At 39.4% G+C, this 21,411-nt stretch overlaps 1 protein-coding gene across 2 annotated transcripts in view; it reads left to right on the top strand.

Moving 5' to 3' along the window:
- The first annotated feature begins 2,865 nt into the window (after positions 1-2,865).
- TENT4B (terminal nucleotidyltransferase 4B) overlaps positions 2,866-21,411 on the top strand; it is a 57,441-nt gene continuing 38,895 nt past the window's right edge. For both annotated transcript variants that reach the window (XM_064489185.1, XM_010990087.3), the window contains exon 1: positions 2,866-3,735. In XM_064489185.1, the coding sequence (XP_064345255.1) occupies positions 3,107-3,735 (629 nt within the window). In that variant the 5' untranslated portion in view covers positions 2,866-3,106. The remainder of the gene's footprint in view (positions 3,736-21,411) is intronic.

The raw sequence follows: 21,411 nt of genomic DNA, 5'->3' as shown, positions 1-21,411 counted from the left end.
GCAAAATGAAAGGCTCTAAATAGCAAAATGAAAAGGTTGAGTAATCAAAATATACTATTGAAATTAGTGTAGTCTTTCTCTGTGGATGCAGATTACTTTGAGACAGAACATTGCAGATTTGTTGGAGAAAGCAAATATATTTTTGTGCATTTAAAATTCCCTACTGTTTTACTTTAGACTAGATGATTTTTGAGGAAACTTCCAGAAGAGATACTTTAGGATTCTATACCATGGAACACATACAACACTCAATTACAGTGCCTTATCATCCTGCACACAAAGTATATTCCTGCCTCAGGGCCTTTACACTTGCTATTCCCTTTATCTGAGGGATCATTCCTTAGATGGTCATGGTCCACTCCCTCACTTAAGTCCCTGCTCAAATATCACTTCCTCAGAGCAGCCTTCCCTGATTAGCCCATCTAAAAATAGCACACTGTCACTATCCTTTTAGTTTGCTTTCTCTCTCTTCATAGCACTTAACCACTGTCTGATCATCTTATATGCTTGCCTTACTCACTACAATGTAAGCTTCACAAAGGCAGGTACCTCATCAGTATTGTTCATTGCTGTATCCCCAGATTCTGGTACATAGTAGTTGCTCAAGATGTATTTGTTGAATTAAATGAATGAATAGTAATTTGACTTTAAATATTTACCTTTTTTGCTTCCCTAACCAGACAGTAAATTCTTGGAAGGCAGCCAAAGGCCCTGGTTGCTTATTTATCTCCTCCAGAGCAATTAGCTCAGTTCTGCAAGGATGATAGACATTCAACCAAGATTTACTGAATGAATGCCTTGAAACATGGATGCATTACAGAGCTAACCAGGATTGCCTGCAGGTGAACAAGAACAGTAATGTCTTGCCTTTCAGCCCACATTTTAGAGTACTTTTATGTATATTAATTCATTTTATCATTTTGCTAATACTTTACTAGTTCTTAAGTTTTGCCTAAAGAAACAAGCACTCAAATATAACAAATATTAATTTCTGATATGTAGTACTGCTAATTTTGAATACTTTTTTTTGGTCTTAGACACCACTGGCAGTTAATGGCTTCTTGGACATTTGAAAAAATATTTTTAAAGACTGAGTGAGATTTAAAATAAGTAAAAATAAGGACTATCTTGACACGTACTTATGCGTGGAGTAATTTTTCTGAAGAGTGTTTAACAAAGTCTTCATAGTAATAACTTTCTAGATGGTGGGAACTTGACAATGTTTACTTTTTTCAGCTTTGCATTTTTCTCATTTGAAGTTTTAAAACAAATTTGAAGTCTTGAAAAGAAACCTATTTCTATATAAAGCTTTTTGTTTAATTTGCCAATGAGAATAGCATAAAAAAATCACTACTCATTTTCCTGGCTATGTAATTCTCAGCACATAGCAAATTTCATTCTGAGAAAATTTTCAATACTGATTTATAGTAAAGCAATAACAAATAGAATGAACCAAAATTCTTTAGGTTTTTTTGTGTATTTTTCATATTTATGTCCATGTTATTCTTTCAGCAAGAAAAAAGGTAGAGCAATGCTTGGTAATTTGGTAATTTTTTATCTTTGCCAAAAAAACCTTTCCAGGATATTGAGCTCCCAAAATAGGCCAAAATCGGACGTTAGGAACTCGTTCTGGACTTCGGACCAATCTTAGAGGACACATATGAAACGTACTCACTTATTTTCCTTTTTTCTCTTGATGATTTAAAATACTTAGTTACATTTTCCTTGTCTTTTTACCACAGGGTTTGTGAAGATGTGCAAATAATCACCTTGTCTTAAATCACTACTGATGCCAAAAATATGATCCTCCTATTAGGCTTAAAAGGTTTGGGATTTTCTTTAATTCTGAACTAGGAAGGGTTTTTCATGGTTGCTGGTGCACCTTAGGGGAAATGAAGTTTCATTACACGCTGAGTAGCTAGGGTGCCTGTCTCCGTGCGTGTCTGTGTATTGGTTCATGTTTATGTGTGCCTGCCTGTGTAAAGTGGGTTTGGGGTATGTGATGGTGGTTTTGAGCCCATGGCTTACACACTTTACGAAGAAGCGCTTCCAGCCAGGTGGACGCAGGTTTCTCTAGTCTCGGGTTAGGGTGGGGGTACCCTCCACCAAAACTTGCAGCTCCCAACATTGGCCAGGGTGCGGCAGGGCCGGTGCTGCAAGTAGCGGGGCGGCCCGGCAGCAGAGGAACCAGCGAAGCCTGAGTCCTGGCAGGGTCCAGGGCACATGTTCGGGTTGGGAGGGGGCCTATTTTCTCCCCTCTGGAACGGTGCTTAGAGAGGAGATTTCGGGAGGGGTCAGAGGAGCCGACGGGGGAGGTCCTCTGGGTGCGTAGTGGGGGAGGGGACAGTGGGCGGGGCGGCACCTCCCACAATCCATTCCTCGGAGAGCTGGTGGCGACCTCCGTCTGGTCTCACCAGTCTAGGGACTGGGAAACTAAGAACGGCGGCGGCACGCGCCTCAGGGGTGCTGGGACGCCCAGGTACGTGCGACGCCCTCCGTAGCCGGCGCGGGGACGGTTGGCCCAGGCAGTTGCAGGCCACGCCGTGCCGCGCCGCGGCCTCTGTGACGCACGGCGCGGCCTCTAGGGCTGGACCGGCGGCGCGGCGCGGCGGGGGCGGAGCGAGCGCGGGAAGGTGGGGGGGCAGGACGGGGGCGGGGCGAGGGGGCGGAGCCGGAGGAGGCCCCGCCCCGGGGCCGGAGTAGCGGGGACGCTACCGAGCAGGCGCGTCCGGCCGCCGCCGCTGCTGCCGCCGCCGCCGACACTCGCCCTTCTCTCGAGCCTCCGCTGCCGCCGCCATTTGCACGGGGACCCCGGTGACAGGGGCTCGGCAGAGGGGCGGAGGGAGGGGGGAGGGCCCGCGGAGCCCCCGAGGGCGGGTGCGACGCCGCCGGCGCCGGCCGGGCTCCCTGCGCGACCGCGCCGCCCGCGGCGGGCCCTGAGCGGCGGTGGTAGCAGCAGCAGCAGCAGCAGCAGCAGCAGCAGCAGCAGCACAGCAGCAGCAGCAGCAGCAGCAGCAGCCGAGGCCGGGCGTGCGCCTAAGGCGCGGCGGCGGCGGCGGCCCTGCGGGCAGCCGGGAGGGGCGGGGACAGCGGCCGCCGCCGTTTGATGGATCCGAGGATCGCCTGGTTCCAGCCAGAGCAGCTCGGACCGTCCAACAGTCTGTGGATGCAGATCTGGGAGACGACCCAGGGACTGAGGAACCTCTACTTCAACCACCACTGTCACAGCAGCGGCGGCGCGAGTGGCGGCGGCGGCGGCAGCAGCACGGCCACCGGCGGGAGCGGCAGCAGTACCGGCAGCCCCGGCGGCGCGGCCCCGGCCCCGGCCCCGGCCGGCATGTACCGCTCCGGGGAGCGCCTGCTGGGCGGCCACGCGCAGCCGGCGGAGCAGCGGGACTTCCTGCCCCTGGAGACAACCAACAACAACAACAACCACCACCAGCCCGCGGCCTGGGCTCGCCGAGCTGCCGCGGGCCCCTCGGCGTCCCCGTCCCCCTCGGCGTCCCCGTCCCCGCACCCCTCGGCGGCCGTCCCCGCCCCGGAGCCCGCCGACCCGGCCTCGGGCAGCAGCAATAAGAGGAAGCGCGACAACAAGGCCAGCACCTACGGACTCAACTACAGCCTGCTGCAGCCCAGCGGAGGGCGGGCCGCGGGGGGCGGTCGGGCCGACGGCAGCGGGGGAGTGTACAGCGGGACCCCGTGGAAGCGGAGGAACTACAACCAGGGAGTCGTGGGGTGAGTGGTGGCCCTGCGGCCTGGTGGCCTGGCCCTTGCACACGCGCAGCCGAGCACACGCCCACAGAAGGGGAATTTGGGGGGAGCCTGGGTGAGGCCAGCCCCCGGCCTCCCTTCATTGTTGGTCCTCAGGGGACTGATGGCCATCCTTCCATCCCTCCACCATCCACACCTTCCCCCAATCTTCCTTAGCGGTCCATACCTTACCCCCCTCCCCCTCAGCTCCACGCCTTTTCTGGACATCCCGTCGGCCATCCACAGCTTCCCCTCACCTCCCTTAGTCATCCACATCCTCCCTCTTAACCGTCTACATCTTCCCTGGACCCCTCTTATCCATCCACTCGTTTCTCCCATTCCCCTGTCAAACACATCTTCCCCCTACTCCCCACTTCAGCTCTCTAGCCCTCCCCACCTTGCTTCCCATCATCACACCCCAAAATGAAGTCGCTTAGCACAGGCAAATCATTCATTCCCTGAGAACATTCCTGGGTTGGTGCCTTTTGACGGTACAGGACCTGGAGGTGCTTTCCTTGCCAAGAATAGAAACATCCAGAAAAGCTCCTCCCCCTCCCCCAATCCCAAACAGGAATCATGTCAGCCCTGAAAAGCTTTGCCTGCTATTGACCCTTTGGCTCTTCTTTTTATTTCTTATTTTTTAAAATTCCCTGTTATCGATGCCTTCCTCTGTGGGGAGTGAGGAATGTGGAGACAGTTAAGTTTAGGCTGGTGGAGATGGTGAGCTCTTCTTCTGAGGCGGATAGAACTTTCTAGGAGTTCATGGTCCTTGGTCCTAGTTTCTCACTGTAAAGTAGTCATCTGGCAGAGACAGGCAATGCTTTTCTTTCTAGGGGGTAACTTTATGCTAATGAGTGAATGTTGCCCCACTAATGACTTTCTGTTTAAAGTTCAGCTGTTACAAAATGGAATCTTACCTGACCCCTGGTGAATTATGTACATAAGCAGGGAATCCAGCCAGATTTCCCTTCTGGAAGAGCCTTGTGCTGGAATCGTTACAGAGTTGTTGGTTTTTGTTTGTTTTGTTTTTGGTAAAATAAAGCTTTGAGGCCTTGTTTGTGTGTGTGTTTAGCTTGAATACGGAGAGTGAGCTTTAAAATTGCCTTTCATTTTTCAATCCTGTTTTACATTGGGGGCTATCTTAGGCAAAAGAAATTGCCATTAGTAATCCCTGGCAAAACCTTTTCTTAGATCCACCCATTCAGATTTGCCCTGCTTTGGCAAGCAGAGACAGTTCTGTGTACCTTTTTGAAGGTTTGGGTAAAATGAGTTGGTGGGTTCCATCTGCTTCTAGTGGGCTGGTGTCTGCTATATGCTACTATTACAACTTCCACCTTTTATGGAAAATATAGTCAAGCATTTTAGTATTGGCCCTGGGGTACATATCAAACCTGTCCTTACTTTATAGAAGGGAACCTTTTGGGGTTGAGTCCTCTGTTGCTAAGCTTCAAGGGCGCTCTCCATGGTCATCTCGTTTTAATAAAAGGCTCATAGTTCCACCCTGTTAGCATTTCCAAGATAAAGCATAAACCTGTGGTTTAGTGACAAACAAATTGATATTGAGGGATTCTGGTAGTTTCATTTCACAGGAATAAGCTCCAGTGAAGTAATCACTGCCAACTAAAACCTTGAAGTTCCCTAGTTTTGTTTCCCCAAAGCTTCTGCATATATGTTTAGCAAAGATAGATTATAAATCCAAAATACTGGCTGCCTCTCTTTTTGATAGGTTAGAAATTCTCTCCTCTACTTGGTATTTAACGTGGAGGATACTGTAAAAGGTTCGCATTTCAACTTAGGTAGTCTTGTTCCTGATTCGAATATTATATTGCCTTCAAAAGGATTAAAGAAAGGAATTTTCATTTCCCAGAGGGATTACTGTTTAAAAACTGACTGTAAACCTGTTTTAAAACTGCTTATCACTTCATCAGACTTTCCATTCTTTTGCCTCCTCCTTTAAAGGATGTCAGCAGTTACAGACTTTTTTATTTTATTAAGTGTGTCTGGGTGCTTAAAAATTCTTGTTTTGACTGATGGATCCTTATTTCTTGACTTTTATAAAAGTTTTGCTGTTTTTAATACAGGTATTCAAAAAACCCTGAATTCAGAGCGCACCTCAATGTTATGCTATTCTGAAATTAGACAGAGTAAGACTATTCTGAGTTCTTGGGATGAGATTCACATTGAGCTAATAGGTTAACAAATTATGGTGGTCCCTGGCCTCTGAACTGACATGACTGCCGAGACAGAGAGGAAGAAAAGGCATATGAACAGTGGACTAGAACTGTGCCACATATACACTCCATCTCACATCTTTGATCTCTCTGTGTTCTCTGCTTTGGCCAGACTGTTTCACTTACTGCCTGAACACTCCAAGATACAGTTCAAAATCCTGACTTAGTTGCCTACCTTCTTGCTTTTTCAGGTTCCTCCTCTGAAATCTTGTAGTCCTTGTTTCATGCTCTTGGTATAGCTTGCTTACGTTTAATTTTCCTTTTATGTATATGTTTTCCCTTACCCATTAGGTCACTAGTTAAAATGAAATAATTTTTTTTTTAAATTGAGGTAAGATGGACATTTTTTAAGTGTAGAGTAAGATATTTGGATTTCGTCCTGATGTCTTCATGGTCCTCTTTCATAATTAAAACTCACCTGGGCTTACCATCTCAGGCTTCTTCCCCACGTAGCCACAGAGCCAGGGAGTTTGTGTGCTTTCCTTTTTATCTTTTTAAAGTTACTTTCACTTGTTCTATTTCTTGGGATTCCTTCCCCTTCAAGGCCTGGCTGTGGTGTAGGAAGTAGTCCACCTGCTCCATGAAAATGAGCTATAAGGCCTTTTCTTTTCAAAGATTTGATCACCATGGGGAAAGAAGAGATGACAAAAAGCAGCAAATACGGGAAACTTCTGGAGATTCAGAATCCCTGGTCCTGAGCCGTAATGTCCAGAAACTTCTCGTCGAAGTGCTTGGTGCTTATCCAAGCTCGTGAGGACAGGCTTGTGTTGGCTGCACTGCGAAATCTGTAGATTTTTTTTTCAAGGCTTGGATGACTTGTTCAAAATAATACTTTGGAGTTTGAATTTGGCTGTGGGACATCAAGATGTCCCTGCTGAGAAACTTGGGTTTAAGGAATAATCCTTGAACTGGGATGATGGGGATAGGAATGGGAAAGACTGACTGTGACAGGTACTACAAGGTAAGGATTTAAAGGATTCTGACTCCCTTCATGCTTTTAATAATGACTCTACAGCTTTGAATTTGAGTGATTGGGGAAATGTTGGTGTTATTTTTGAAAATAAGGGTTAGGACTGTTGGTTTGGAGTAAAAGGTTTGAAGATGTTTAGATAGAACTGTCTCACGGTGAGTTGAAATTTGGGGCTGAGATAGAGTTGTCTTTGCTGCAGCGAGGTGGTGTCCTTCCTTATGTATGTTGTATACTGTGTCACAGTACGTCTGAGATGCTGACCCTGTTCTTCAGCGCTGGCATTATGGCCTCCTTCTAACTATTTCTACACAATATGATCAGTGGGATTGGTGTCAGTGCTGGGCCCCAAAGCGATCAGGCAGATTAATGTGAAAGAATTTAGAGGCCTTATTCCAGGGGTTTACTAAATATAATTTCTATGCATTTGCAAATGTAGTCCACACTAATTCTTTAGTGAACTAGGACCTTCAGGTTATTGAATTTTACTGCATTGGGGTGTTGGAATATGCTTTCGAGAAGACATTAGGTTTCCTGCAGTGTAGATTCTACACTAACATTGTAATTCATAATTGAGAATTTCCCAAAATCTAGTGTACTGTGTTCAGCTAAGCTGTTTCCATGCCACGACTCATCTTTCTAAAATCTGTAGCAGTGAACACTGTCACTGTCAGAATCATTGGCATTTTAGTGCAAAATTTTTTTCAACACCTATAAAGTTTTTAGTCATTGAAAGGCAAAAGGAAACAATGCCTAGAGCTTTTTGGAGTCTACCCTGGGTTCACACGGAAGGTTTAGTTTTTTCAGGAAAGGAAGCATGGGAAAGGGATACTAGAAAAGTCTAAGGTACGGAGGGGGAGGGAGTGTGTATTAGAACATTTCTGGACCTGGTGTGATAGATGGCCTTGTGTCACAACTTCCTCCATGAAACCCCTACTGGTAAATTCTAGCGTTAAGAGTCCAGAAGGGTCCAGGGGAAGAAAATTCAAGGGCTCCCTTACTGACACTGGACTGATCAGATAGTCGTGGTTAGGTATTCTTGTACCTGCTGAAACGGAGAAAAAGTTAAGCCGCTTTTCTATGGGAAGTAGAAAAGCAAGCTGTTGTATGATTTTACTCAGCTTTCTATTTTTCCTTCTGTGGAATCCTTTAGAGTAACATTTAGTGGAGGAAACTATTTCAGGATCACACCCACTGCATTGGAGGCTGTGTGTATTAATCACTTGAACACGCATAGGTATGGAGTAATCTTGACGGGCCTATGGGCCGAAGAAGAAGCTTAGTTGAAGAATTAGGGTCCAGTTCCCAGCAGCTGGTCTGAGACTCCTATTTGGGCTCTTAACTGCAGAACTGGCTGGACAGCTCAGCCTGCTTCAGGAATTCAAAGGACGGCCAGTAGAATGTTCTTGCTAACCCTCAGAATACTTGACAGCTGCTACAGAACACCAAAAGTCTTTAAATTGATTTTAACCATGACATGAAATTATTTTTTTTCCTAAGAGCATCTTTATTGAGATTGAGAATGGCGTTGAGCTCGACTTTTTATTAATTTGAACCCAGACAGCAGGTGATACATCCTCTAAGTTACTTGATGATATTAGAGATCTTTGTATACTGTGGTCTTTGGGCCCGGTGGAAGTTTGAGCTAAAGATTTTGGGAAGAAAATTGAATGTGGGGACGTTTTCATTGTGCACTGGCTCCTTAATGACTTGAACAGTTTCAGAGTGTGAAAAAAATCTTGCCATGAGCGTAAGAGACTTCATGTGGTATCTGGTAACTAAACTCTGGAATTCTAGCTCAAGTCATGCTTTCTGTTGAAATAATTTGAATAGTATGCAGAAACCAGTGTTTTTGAATTAGGTGATTTATTAAATTAAAAGTGCTCTATAAAATCAGAGTGCTCATGGAGCCTGTTTATCATGTTCCATATATGCTATGTTAAACCTTTTGTATTGTATTTTTTTTAAATTTTTTAAAAATTGAGTTATACTCAGTTTACAATGTTGTGTCCAATTTCTGGTGTACGGCACAATTCTTCAGTCATACGTGAACATACATGTATTCATTTTCATTTTATTTTCCACCGTGAGCTACTACAAGATATTGAATATATTTCCCTGTGCTATAAAACCTTTTGTATTTGTTATATTAACCTTCTTATGCATAGCCCCTAATTTTTTTTTAAACATTTCGTTTCGGAATATAGATTCACAGAAAGTTGCAAAAAATAGTACAGAAAGATCCCATGTTCCCTTCACCTAGTTTCATGCAGTGATAACATCTTACATAACTATAGTTTAATTACAAAACCAGGAAATTAACATATTGTTATAATACATAGCCTTTATTCAAATTTCACCAGTCTTATATGCCCTCACTTGTGTAGTATATGAGTGTTTAGTTCTGTGCAATTTTACCCTTGTAGATTTGTGTAACCACCACCACAATCAAGATACAAAACTGTGCCATCACCTCAAAGATCCCTCATGCTGTCCTTTTATTTTCATACACACACACCCTCAGCTTTAACCGTGAACAACCACTTGTCTGTTCTCCATGTTTATAATTTTTTTCATTTTGAAAATGTTATATAAATGGAGTCATATAGTACTTTACTTTGGCTTTTTTCCATTTACCCTAATTCCTTTGAGATCTATCCGAATTGTTGCATGTCTCAATAGTTCCTTCCTTTTTAATGCTAAGTACTGTTCGAAAATTTGAATGTACAATGGTTTGTTTAATGATTCACTTGAAGTACATTCCAGAAGAGTTTATAGTTTTTGGCTATTTCAAATAAAGCTGCTATAAACATTTGTGTACACATTTTTATGTGAACATAGTTTTCATATTGGGGGGATAAATGCCCCATAGTTCTGGGTCATTGGTAAGTACATGTTTAGTTTTAAAAGAAACTGCTGAACTCTCTTCTAGAGTCGCTGTATCAGATTACATGCCTACCAGCAATGTATGTGAGATCTGGTTTCTCTGTGTCCTCTCCAGCATTTGGTATTATCGGTGTTTTTTATTTTAGCTGTTCTAATATGGGTAGTGATAGTTGATTGTGATTTTATCATATCAGCTTTCTCAGAGATAACTCTACCTAATTTTAGTTTTAGTTTTTATTTTAAAAACTTCTTGGCAGTATTGAGAATGTCTACAATTAATTAAATCTCTAAGTAAAATTGACTTAAAAGGGCCTTATTTTCAATTTGCTTTCATTTTATTCTTAGCAGTATCATTTTAACTCTTTATCTTTGAACTACTTTGAATGTTTCCTTTACACGTTGATTTTTCTCAGTAGTATAAAGTAGAGCTTTATTTTCATTTTCTAAAAACATATAGAAAGGTAAACTGCAGAGTTGATTTCAAAATTTAGAGTCCTTCCTTTCATATGTTGTGAGTAAACTTTATTTTCTGTTGGCTTGGCTATATTTTGGCTAGTAAACCCTGTGGTTAGTGGTGGTTTTTTTGTTGGTTGGTTTGTTTGTTTACAGTATTTTTATATTTGAACAATGTCTTCAGACTGTGTAGAATAAATACTTTATCTTCAAATCTATGCTGGAATAACCTCTGTTTCATTGGAACCGTTTTCTGGACTGAAAATTGGAACCTGGTCTTTGATTTTTCCCTTACCAGTCCCTTGTAGTCACTGTTTTGATTTGGCCAAAATAACAGAACTTTTAGCACTGTCCAGTCTGTATTATAAATTGCAAATTTATTGACTTGTAAATTTCTGCCAAAGCAAGGGTAAGAATGATTAGGATTGTGGTTGTGGAGTTATAAAAGTTAACTTTTAGTAATTTGGATTTAGTTAAGTGTCAGGTCATTGATGAGGTTTTAAAATTTGATGTCTTTATTTCTTAAAGTTAGTTTTTCACCCTTTATTTTCTTCTTTGTTTGAGATGTTAACTACCACTGTTCCTTAGAATACTTGTTTTTAAAATCAATATATATTTTATATATGACTAATAAATGCTAATTGTCAAAAAACTAGAAAATACAGTGAAACCAAAGGAAGCCCCTATAATACTACTACCAGGATAAAACTACTGTTAACACATTTTGGTGTAAGTATTTTTACACTTTTAAATGTATGTATACATATGTTTCCTTTTTTCTGTCTGTCAATGGACTTCGCTATTGGTATACTTAAAATTTTTTTTTCAAATTTAAAGAAAAATTTTTCAAATAACAGAAATTTATTCTCTAGAGGCCTGAAGTTAGAATTGGTTTTTATCCTAAGATTGTTTTCTGTTTGGGAGAAGGGCATCAGAATATTGTGGACATACTTTTTTGACTTAAAAAAATTATTAATAATGACGAAAATCTTTCATATGAAATATATTTTGACAGCATTTTTTAATAGCCCATTATGTTTAGTATGACTCTGTGTACCTACCATGTGTGGACATGGTATTCCATTGATTGAATGCACCTTAATTTATTTCACCAACCTCCAACTGGACCTTTAGTTTGTCTCCAATCTTTTGTTTTTTATAAAAGACATACTTTTAGCTGAGCCTTTGCCCCAGAGAGGATTATTTCTTTTTTTTTTTCTACTTATTTTCACTGAGATAAAATTCACATACTATCATATTCACCCTTCTAAAGTGTGCAGTTCAGTGGTTTTAGAATATTACACAGTTGTGTAACCATCACAGCTATCTAATTCCAGAACATTTTCATCACCACGGAAAGAAACCCTGTACCCATTATCACTCCCCACTCTACCCTTCCCACTCAGATCCTGGCAACCTCAATCATACTTTTTGTCTCTGGATTTATGATTTTGGACATTTCTTAAGAATGGAATCATATAATATATGGCCTTTTGTGCCTGGCTTCTTTCAATTAGCATAATGTGTTCAAAGTTTAGTCACGTTGTAGCATGTATCAGTACTTCACTCCTTTTTATGCCTGAATATTCTAGTGTGTGAATATACTACATTTTGTTTGTTCATCTATCAGTTGATGGACATCTGAGTTGTTTCCACTTTTTGGCTGTTATAAATAGTGAACATTCATGCAGAAATTTTTGTGTGAGTACATGTTTTCATTTTTCTCGGGTAAATACCTAGGAGTGAAATTGTTGGGTCATATAAAGTGGCTACGATATTTTTCATTCCCACCAGCAATGTATGTGGTTTCCAGTTTCTCCATGTTCTTGTCAACACATTTCATTATCTGTCTTTTTGATTATAGCCATTCTGTTGGGTGTGAAGTGGCATCTCATTGTGATTTTAATTGCATTTCCCCAACGACTAAGGGTGTTAAGCATATCTTCATGTGCTTGTAGGCCGTATGTATATCTTCTTTGGAGAAATGTCTAAGTTATTTGCCCATTTTTGATTAGATTGTCTTTTTATTGTTTATTGTAAGAGTTCTTTATGTATTCTGGATAATAGACCCTCATCGAATAGATAATTTGTAGATATTGCTCCCATTCTGTGTATTGTCTTTATACTTTCTTGATACTGTCCTTTGAAGCACAGAGGTTTGTTTTTTCTGTTTTATAAATTTCAATTCATCTATTATATTTTTTTCTGTTGCTTGTGCTTTAAGTATCTAAGAAACCATTGCCAAGATCATGACGGTTAACCCCTGTGTTTCCTTTTAAGGTTTTATAGTTTTAGCTCCAGTATTTAGGTCTTTGATCCATTTTGAATTCACTTCAGCATATGGTGTGAGGTAAAGGTCCAGCTTCATTCTTTTGCCTGTGAATATCAGGTTGTCCCAGCACCATTTGTTAAATGCCTATTATTTCTCCATAATTGTCGTGGCACATGGTTATTTCTTGAGGATAAAGTTTTAGATTGGAAAATGTTTGTATCTTTTAAGGCTTTTGCCATATTTTCCTGTGGAAAGATTGGATCAATTTACTCTTATGTCGGTAGTGTGTGAGAGTTCCAATTTTCCTTACATCTTCACCAGTGCGACATACTACAGTTTTAAAAACAAATGCCAATACAAAGGAAAACAGTTTTTTTGCCAACTTTTTAGGCAAAAAATAGTATTTTACTGATTTCATTTGCAGTGCCTTCACATTAATTGGCTATTTATTTTTCTCTTCAGTTTCTTATTTCCCTTGCCTATCTTTCTTTTGGAGATGTTTGTGTTTTTAATTTGTAAAAGCCGTTGGTCTGTCCTATTACATATATATGTAATTTTCAATTCTAGTTTTATGATTTATAAATAGTTTTTATTACACTATGACTGACTTATAATAAAATTTACCCATTTTGATTGTACAGATAGATGACTTTTGGAAATATATACAGTTGTGTTACCACGACAGTCAAAATGTAGGAAAAACACATAGAACATTTCCATCGCTCAAAAAGTATCCTCATGCCTGTTAGTCAGTCCCCTTACCCCATCCCTTGCCCTTGGCAACCACTTTTGCCTTTTCTAGGATTTCAAATAAATGAAATTATATTTACTTTGTAGTCTTTTGTGTCTAACTTCTTTCTTTTAGCATGATGTTTTGGAGATTCACCCATATTATGTGTAACACTGTTGTTTGTTACTTTTTAATGCTGAGTAGCATTCCTAATTGTATGGATCTATCACAATATGTTCATCCATTCTTCATGACCTATAAAATTTGTGAACATGTCCTCTGATTTGGTTCTGTATCCCTTGTTGATTTTGTGACTCATCTCTGAACAAACCAGAATGATCCACCCATTTTTTGGTTGCTAATCAACTGCTGTAGGCAAACCACTGACTAGGCTTTTTGTGGGAAGTAAGACAGTAAAGCATGCTCTCTCTTCTGAGAAGTTATGCTCTGATTGGATGGACTGTATATAGTGGAGAAGTAGCTTTTGACTAGTGAGGTAAGGGCAAACTTTGGTAAGAGTGGAAATTTTTGCTAATGTTTTGAAAGATGGGTTAGTTTGTAGAGGGTTGGAAAGGAAAAGTTGACTGTATTAGTTTCATATAATAAGCCCTCAGGGGACAGTTTGGATATACAGTCTTCCGTCAGGATCTGCAGGGGTTTGGTTCCTGGAGCCCCTGCGGATACCAAAATATGGGGGTGCTCAAATCCCTTATATAATATGGCGTAGAGCAGTGAATACAGTTGGCTCTCTGTATCTGTGGAGTTTGCACCTGTGGATTCAGCCAACCTCAGACTGAAATTTTGATCTGCAGTTGGTTGAATCTGTGGATGCAAAACCTATGGATATGGAGGGCCAACTGTGTAATATTTAGCATAATTGAGATAGATGGGGAGCAGGATCTACTATGATGGTTGACCTTTCTCAAAGGAATTTTGAGGTCTGAAATTACTCTACTTCATTTCTTATAACCTTTTTATTATGGAAACTTAAAGCTGTATGGAAGTAGACAGAATAGAATAATGAACTTCCATGTACTCATCGTGCAACTTCAACAGTCATCAACCCATGGCCAAACTCGTTTTACCTGCACTCCAGTCCATTTCCACCCCACGTTTTTTTGAAGCAAGTTACAGATGTTGAATCATTTTGTATAATGTTTTTGTGTGAATCTCTAGATAAGAACTTAAAAAGAAACCATAATCACCATTATTACACCTAAACAAATTAACAGTAATTCCTTAGTTGCATCAAATAGCCAAGGTTTATATTTCCCCAAATGTCCCATAATTATCTTTTTTTAACAGTTTGTTCAAATCAGAATCCAAATGAGTCTCTTGCATTACTGTTGGTTGAAATGCCTTTTTAATCTTTTAATCAGCAGCTTTCTCTGCCACCTGTTTTCCCCCGTATTAATTTATTTGTTGAAGGAACTGGGTTGTTTTTCCTGTAGACTCTTCTGCTTTCTGAGTTTTGCTGATTGCATTCCTGTAGTGTCAATATCTTGCGTTGTCTCCCTGTATTTTCTATATGTTTGTAATTAGATCTAGAGAGTTGTTTAGATTTTTTCTTTGTTTTGCAAAAATACATAGATGGTGGTGTGTACTTTTCCCAGAAGACACTTAATGTCTGAATTCTTTCTTTTTGTAATATTGGTAGCCATTAATGATCATTGCCTGTATATATTAGTTCATTATTAAGGTTGTAAACTTGTGATATTCTTATTCTCTTGATCATTTGTTAGCTGGAACATTCCTAAAAGGAGACTTCCTCCTCAGATATTTGCTTATCCTGTGGGTACAGTTCTCATAGGGAAAACAGGGTAAGACTGAGACGGGGGTATAACTTCTAACTGGCTCTGTTAATGATCTGTGATCCCGAAGGGAAGAGAAGCAGGTGGGCTTCAGGAAGCTGAAGGTGGCTTTGGGGCAGCTAGTGCCTGGTGTGTGGAAAGGGCAGTTAGTTCTCTCCGGAGTGAACTGTGCTCGGCCTTTGGTCGGTGGCCGGTACTGTCAGGGGAGCCCTTGGCCCACAGCCACAGCTGACCTTTGCTTTCAGCTTGTGGTAGGTGAAGGAAACCACGGTGGATATGTGGCCTGTGAAGCCTTTGCTCAGGAGACAGAGTTCTCACAGCCTTAACTCGACAACCAGGAGTAATACATTTGTTTACCCTTGAAATTAAATCTGGATTATGTTTCTTCATCTTGTGCTAATATTCTTTAACCGTAGGCTAATGTAACCAGTACAGCATTATGGGAAGGATTCCTACTGGGAGTAAATCTTTTAACACTTTAACTCCGATCAGATACTTATTTTAAAAGTTACTATTTACATATAATAACAATATAGCAAGCAGCTGTATAAAGGAAGGCTCCTAAAAGATGACCAGAACCAAGCTTTTAGGTCATGGTTTGACTTCAGCTTCCTTAGGAGTTTGTGGTCACCCCTTCTGGGGAAGTCAGCAGGCAGGGTCATGTGTGGGACCTGGCGAAATGGAGATGTTCATGGACTTTTCTGTTCTGAAATAACTGGTCCTCTATTTTTCCTCCCCAAGCGGTGTGTATATGTGTGTATGGTATATATATACATATACATGTATATGTATATGTATATGTATAAATATATGTATGTATAAATGTGTATTTATAATGTGTGTGTATATATATATTATATATATATATTATATATATAATATATATATATAATTTTTTCTTGATCGGTTTTAGGTTTATGGAACAATTGAGCAAAAGTACAGAGTTCTCATATACTCCCTCACTCCTCCACTCCCACCCCAGTTTCCCCTATAATGAATGTATTTGTTAAAATTGTTGGGCCATGTATTGATACATTATGATTAATTGAAGTCCAGAGTTTAAATTAGGATTCATTCTGTGTTGTACATTCTACTACAATCTATGGCTTTTGGCAAATGTGTAATGACATGTATCCATCATTACAGTATCCTACAGGATAGTTTCACTGCCCTAAAAATCCCCTGTGTTACATCTGCTAATTCGCCTCTCTTTCCCCCTAAACCCCTGGCAACCACTGATTTTTTTTACTATCTCCATAGTTTTGTATTTTCCAGAATGTCATATAATTGGAAACATACAGTATGTGACCATTTCAAATTGTCTACTTTCACTTAGCAATATGCATTTAAGTTCCTCTATATCTTTTCCTGGCTTGATAGCTTTTTTAAAAAAATCTAAATAATACTCCATTGTACAACAGTTTATTTATCCAATCACCTATTGAAGGACATCTTGGTTGTTTCAAGTTTTGGCAATTATGAGATAAAACTGCTGTAAACATCTGTATGCAGGTTTTTGTGTGAACATAGGTTTTCAACTCCCTTGGGTAAATACCAAGGCATGAAATTGCTGGATGGATGGTATATTTAGTTTTGTAAGAAACTGCCAAACTGTCTTTCAAAGTGGCTATACTGTTTTGCATTCCCGCTGGCAATGAGTGAGAGTTCTTGCTGCTCCACATCCTTGCCAGCATTTGGTGTCATCAGTGTTTTGGTTTTTGGCCATTCTAATTGGTGTGTAGTGGTATCTCATTGTTTTAATTTGCAGTTCCCTAATGACATGTCCAGTATCTTTTCATGCTTGTGTTTTCTTTAGTGAAGTATCTGCTCAGATATTTTAAAAATTGAAGTATAGGTTATACAATATTATATTAGTTTCAAGGGTATAGCATAGTCACTCGATATTTTAATAGATTATACTCCATGTTTTGCTAATCCCTTTAATTGGGTTATTTTCTTATTGTTGGGTTTTAAGAGTTTTGTATATTTTGGATACCAGTCCTTTATTGGATATGTGTTTTGTAAAAATTTTCTCCCAGCCTGTGGCTTGCCTTTTCATTTTCTTGACAGTGTCTTTCCCAGAGCAGAGGTTTTGACTTTTAGTGAAATCTAATTTAACAGTTTTCTTTCATGGATTGTGCTTTTGATATTGTGCATGGAAAGTGATGGCCAAACTCAAGGTCACCTAAATTTTCTCTTAGTTGTCTTCTAGGAGTTTTATAGTTTGGCGTTTTACATTTAGGTCTGTGATCCATTTTAGTTAATTTTTACGAAAGATGGTAGATCTGTGTTTAGATTCACTTTTTTTTTGCATGTGAATGTCCGATTGTTCGAGCACCGTTTGCTAAAAAGACCGTCCTTGCTCCACTGAATTGCCTTTGCTCCTTTGTCAAAGATCAGTTGACTGTATTTTGTGTAGGTCTCTTTCTGGGCTTTCTACTCTGTTTCATGATCTACTTGTCTACTTTTTCACCAGTACCACATCTTGATTACTTTAGCTTTATAGTGAATCTTGAGGTCAGGTAGTGTCATTCCTCTGACTTTATTCTTCTCCTGTGTTATTTTGACTATTCTGGATCTTTTGTCTTTCTGTATAAATTTTAGAATATTGTCGAAATACCTTGCTAGAATTTTGATTGGGATTTCATTGAATCTGTAGATCAAAATTGGGAAGAATTGGAATAGCCTTGCATTTCCTTCAGTCTTTGATTTCTTTCATCAGAGCTTTCTTCATATCAATCTTAAACATAAGTTGTTAGATTTATACCTACCTAAGTATTTCTGTTCTGGGTTTTTTTTTTAACACTGAGGTAAATATTATTTATGGTATTGCATTTTAAATTTCAGATTTCAGTTGTTTATTGATGATATATGAGAAAGCAGTTGGCTTTTACTAACTTTGTATCCTGTAACCTTGCTATAATAACTTATTAGTTCTAGGAAATTTTTTGTTGTTTCTTTGGGATTTTCTACATAGGTATTCATGTCAGCAGCAAACAAAAGCAATTTTATTCTTTCTTCCCAACTTTTATTTCCTATTGCATTAGGACTTCCAATATGATTTGATTAGGAGTGGTGAGAGTGGACATCTTGCCTTGTTCCTAATCTTAGTGGGAAAGCATCTAACTTCTCATCATTAAGTATGATGTTAGCAGTAAGACTTTTATAATATGTTCTTTATCAAGTTGAACTTCCCCTCTGTTTCCAGTTTGCTGAGTGTGTTTGATTGGGTGTCAGATTTTTTTCAAATGCTTTTTCTGTGTCTCCTTGCTATAATTATAGGATTTGTTTTCTTTAGCCTGTTGATGTGACATACATTTATTTTTGAATGTTGAATTGGTCTTAACACACTTGGAATAAATCCCACTTGGTCATGGTATGTAATTCTTTTTGTACATTGTTGGATTTGGTTTGCTAATATTTTGTTGAAGATTTTTACATCTGTGTTAGGGAGAAATATTGGTCTGTAGTTTTTCTTTCTTGTAATGTCTTTGTCTGGTTTGGGGATTAGGATGATGCTGATCTCAGAGAATGAGTTAGAAATGCTTCTATTTTCTGGAAGAGAGTGTAGAGAATTGAGATGATTTCTTCATCAGATCTTTGGTAGATTTCCCCAGCGAACCCATCTGGGGTTGCTGCTTTCTGTTTTAAGAAGATGATTAGTTGTTGATTCAATTCCCTTAATAGATACAAGCCTATTCGGACTGTTCTTTTCTTCCTGTGTAAATTCTGGTAGTCTCTTTCGAGGAACTGGTCTGTTTCAAGTAGGTTAATCAAATGTGTGTACATAGAGTTGTTCATAATATTCCTTTATTATCCTGTTAATATCCATAGAATCAGTAGCAATAGACCTTTTATTTCTAAAATTAGTTAATTAGTGTCTTTCTTTTTTTCTTAATTTGGCTAGAGGTTTATCCATCTCATGGACCTTTTCAAAGAATCAACTTTGTTTCATTGATTTTTTTTCTCTTTTCTGCTCAAATTTTAATTATTTATTTTCTTGTTCTTACTTTGAGTATAACTTGTTCATTCTTTTTCTAGTTTCCTAAGGTAGAAACTTAGATAATTGATTTTTAGATCTCTCTTCTTTTCTAATATTTGCATTTGATGCTGTAAAGTTTCCTCTATGTACTACTTTCCCTGCATCCCACAGGTTTTGGTAAGTTGTATTTTTACTTCCATTTATTTAGGAATATCTCTTGAGACTTCTTTGACCCAAATTTTATTTAATCTCCCAAGTATTAAGTCTTCCAAGTACTGTGTGTTTAACTTCCAAATACTGTATTTTGGGGTTTTCCAGCTATTTTTTTTTTTTATTGATTTCTAGTTTAATCCCACTGTGGTCTGAGAGCGTACTTTATATGATTTCCATTTTTAAAATTTGGTAAGGTGTGTTTTATGGCCCAGAATGTGGACTGCTTACGGGTTTGTTTGTTTGTTTCCCAAAGAAATGCTGGTGATATAAGTTTCATCTTTATTGTATGTGACTTCAAAATAACATACAGTTAAAAAAAATCAGAACGAAGCAACCCAAGTGTTTATTGATAGATAAATGGGTAAACAAAGTATGTTAATATACACACAACGAAGTATCATTCAGTGTTAAAAAGGAAAGAAATTCTGGTACATGCTAAAACATGAATGAAACTTCAGGACATGCTAAGTGAAAAAAAAAAAAAAACAGTCACAAAGGACAGATATTGAAAGATTCTACTTCTGTGAGGTACCTGGAGAGTAGTTAAATTCATAGAGACAGAAAGTAGAACAGAGGTTGCCAGGGGCTGGAGGGGAGAAGAGAATGGGGAGTTAGTGTTTAATAGGTACAGAGTTTCTTTTGGGGAAGATTAAAAAGTTCAGGAGCAAAGTTTCAGTTATGCAGTATAAGTGAGTTCTGGAGATCAATATAGCATGGTGCCTGTAACTAATATTACTGTATTATATGCTTAAAATTTGCTAAGGGGATAGATCTTTTGTTATTTATTCTTAACATACACATAAAAGAAAACAGTAAATAAAGGGGGCAAGGGGAAGCTTTGGGAGGTATTGGGTATGTTTCTGGCCTTGATTGGTGATAGTTTCACAAATGTAGTTGTGTACATTAAATATTTTATATGTCAATCATACTTCAGTAAAGTGATTTTAGAAGAAGTTTTGTAGATGGATAGTTGTTATGGTTACATAAGGTTACATACTTAATGCTATAGAACTGTACACTTAAAAATGGTTAAAATGGTAAATTTATATATATATTTTACCACGATTTTTAAAAATGGAAAAACATTTTTTAATCAGAATACTGACAAGAAGGGGGAAGGGTATGGTATAGCTCAAGTGGTAGAGCTCATGCTCAGCATGCCAGAGGCCCCAGGTTCAATCCCCAGTACTTCCTCCAGGCTGAAATCAATGGAGAAACCTAATTACCTCCCCGTCAGAAAACAGACAATACAGAATATCGACAAGGAAAAGGTTAAAGAGTTATTTTCAAAAATTCTTTATTCCAAATGTTTGTATTTATTTTGGGACTTATGTGACTAGTTTAATTTTCATTTGTGTTTGATTTGATAGAATCTAATTATGGATTAGATTTCTTATGGTGTGATAAGGAATACAGTAGACCAACACGAAGTTGTACATATGATTAATGTGTTACTCAGAGAAGATATTCATGCATTTATTTAAGGACCACTCTGCTTATGGACTTGGCTGATTTGTAGCCATATGGTAGAATCACAGCTAGTGGAGTGACTTTATCTTTACCTGAAACTAGGGCTTCTCACCAGCCCTAGTCTATAATGGGTCTCAGTGTATGGAGAGTCTGTTCTGATCAGCCTAACCCTGTGATTTCAAATAAAACTCGGGGTTGGCGTTTCGCCATCTCCCCTGGCATGCCACTGTGTTTCCTACAACCCAAACAGGTAATAAGGGTAACTCCTAGATCAGTTAACTTGAGCATAGGGTTTGAGGAAGTTTAAAAAAAAAAAAATTCTAATGACTGAAACCCACTCCTCAGAGATTCTGATTTCATAGGTCCCTGTAGAGGGTGGTAGCTCTCACGTCATATTAAAAAAAAAAAAAAGAATTCATATGCAGCACAAATTGAGGAGTACTGCTTAAAAGGATCTTTTAAAGCATGGGTTCCCAAACCTGGCTAATTATTAGAATCCCCTGGGGAGCTCAGAACCCTCAGACCCCATTGCAATGGAGGGATTCTTCTTTGGGGTGGGAGATGAGATGTGGTTCTCTGATGCTCAAAATGGAATTGGTTTGCCTCCCCACTAACTTTTCTGTACTGATTAAAACCAGACCGAGTG

Source organism: Camelus dromedarius, chromosome 9 (assembly GCF_036321535.1).
Source record: "Camelus dromedarius isolate mCamDro1 chromosome 9, mCamDro1.pat, whole genome shotgun sequence".
Taxonomy (NCBI): Eukaryota; Metazoa; Chordata; class Mammalia; order Artiodactyla; family Camelidae; genus Camelus; species Camelus dromedarius.
The sequence above is the reverse complement of the archived record's forward strand: the minus strand, read 5'-3'. Positions and strand labels throughout refer to the sequence as shown.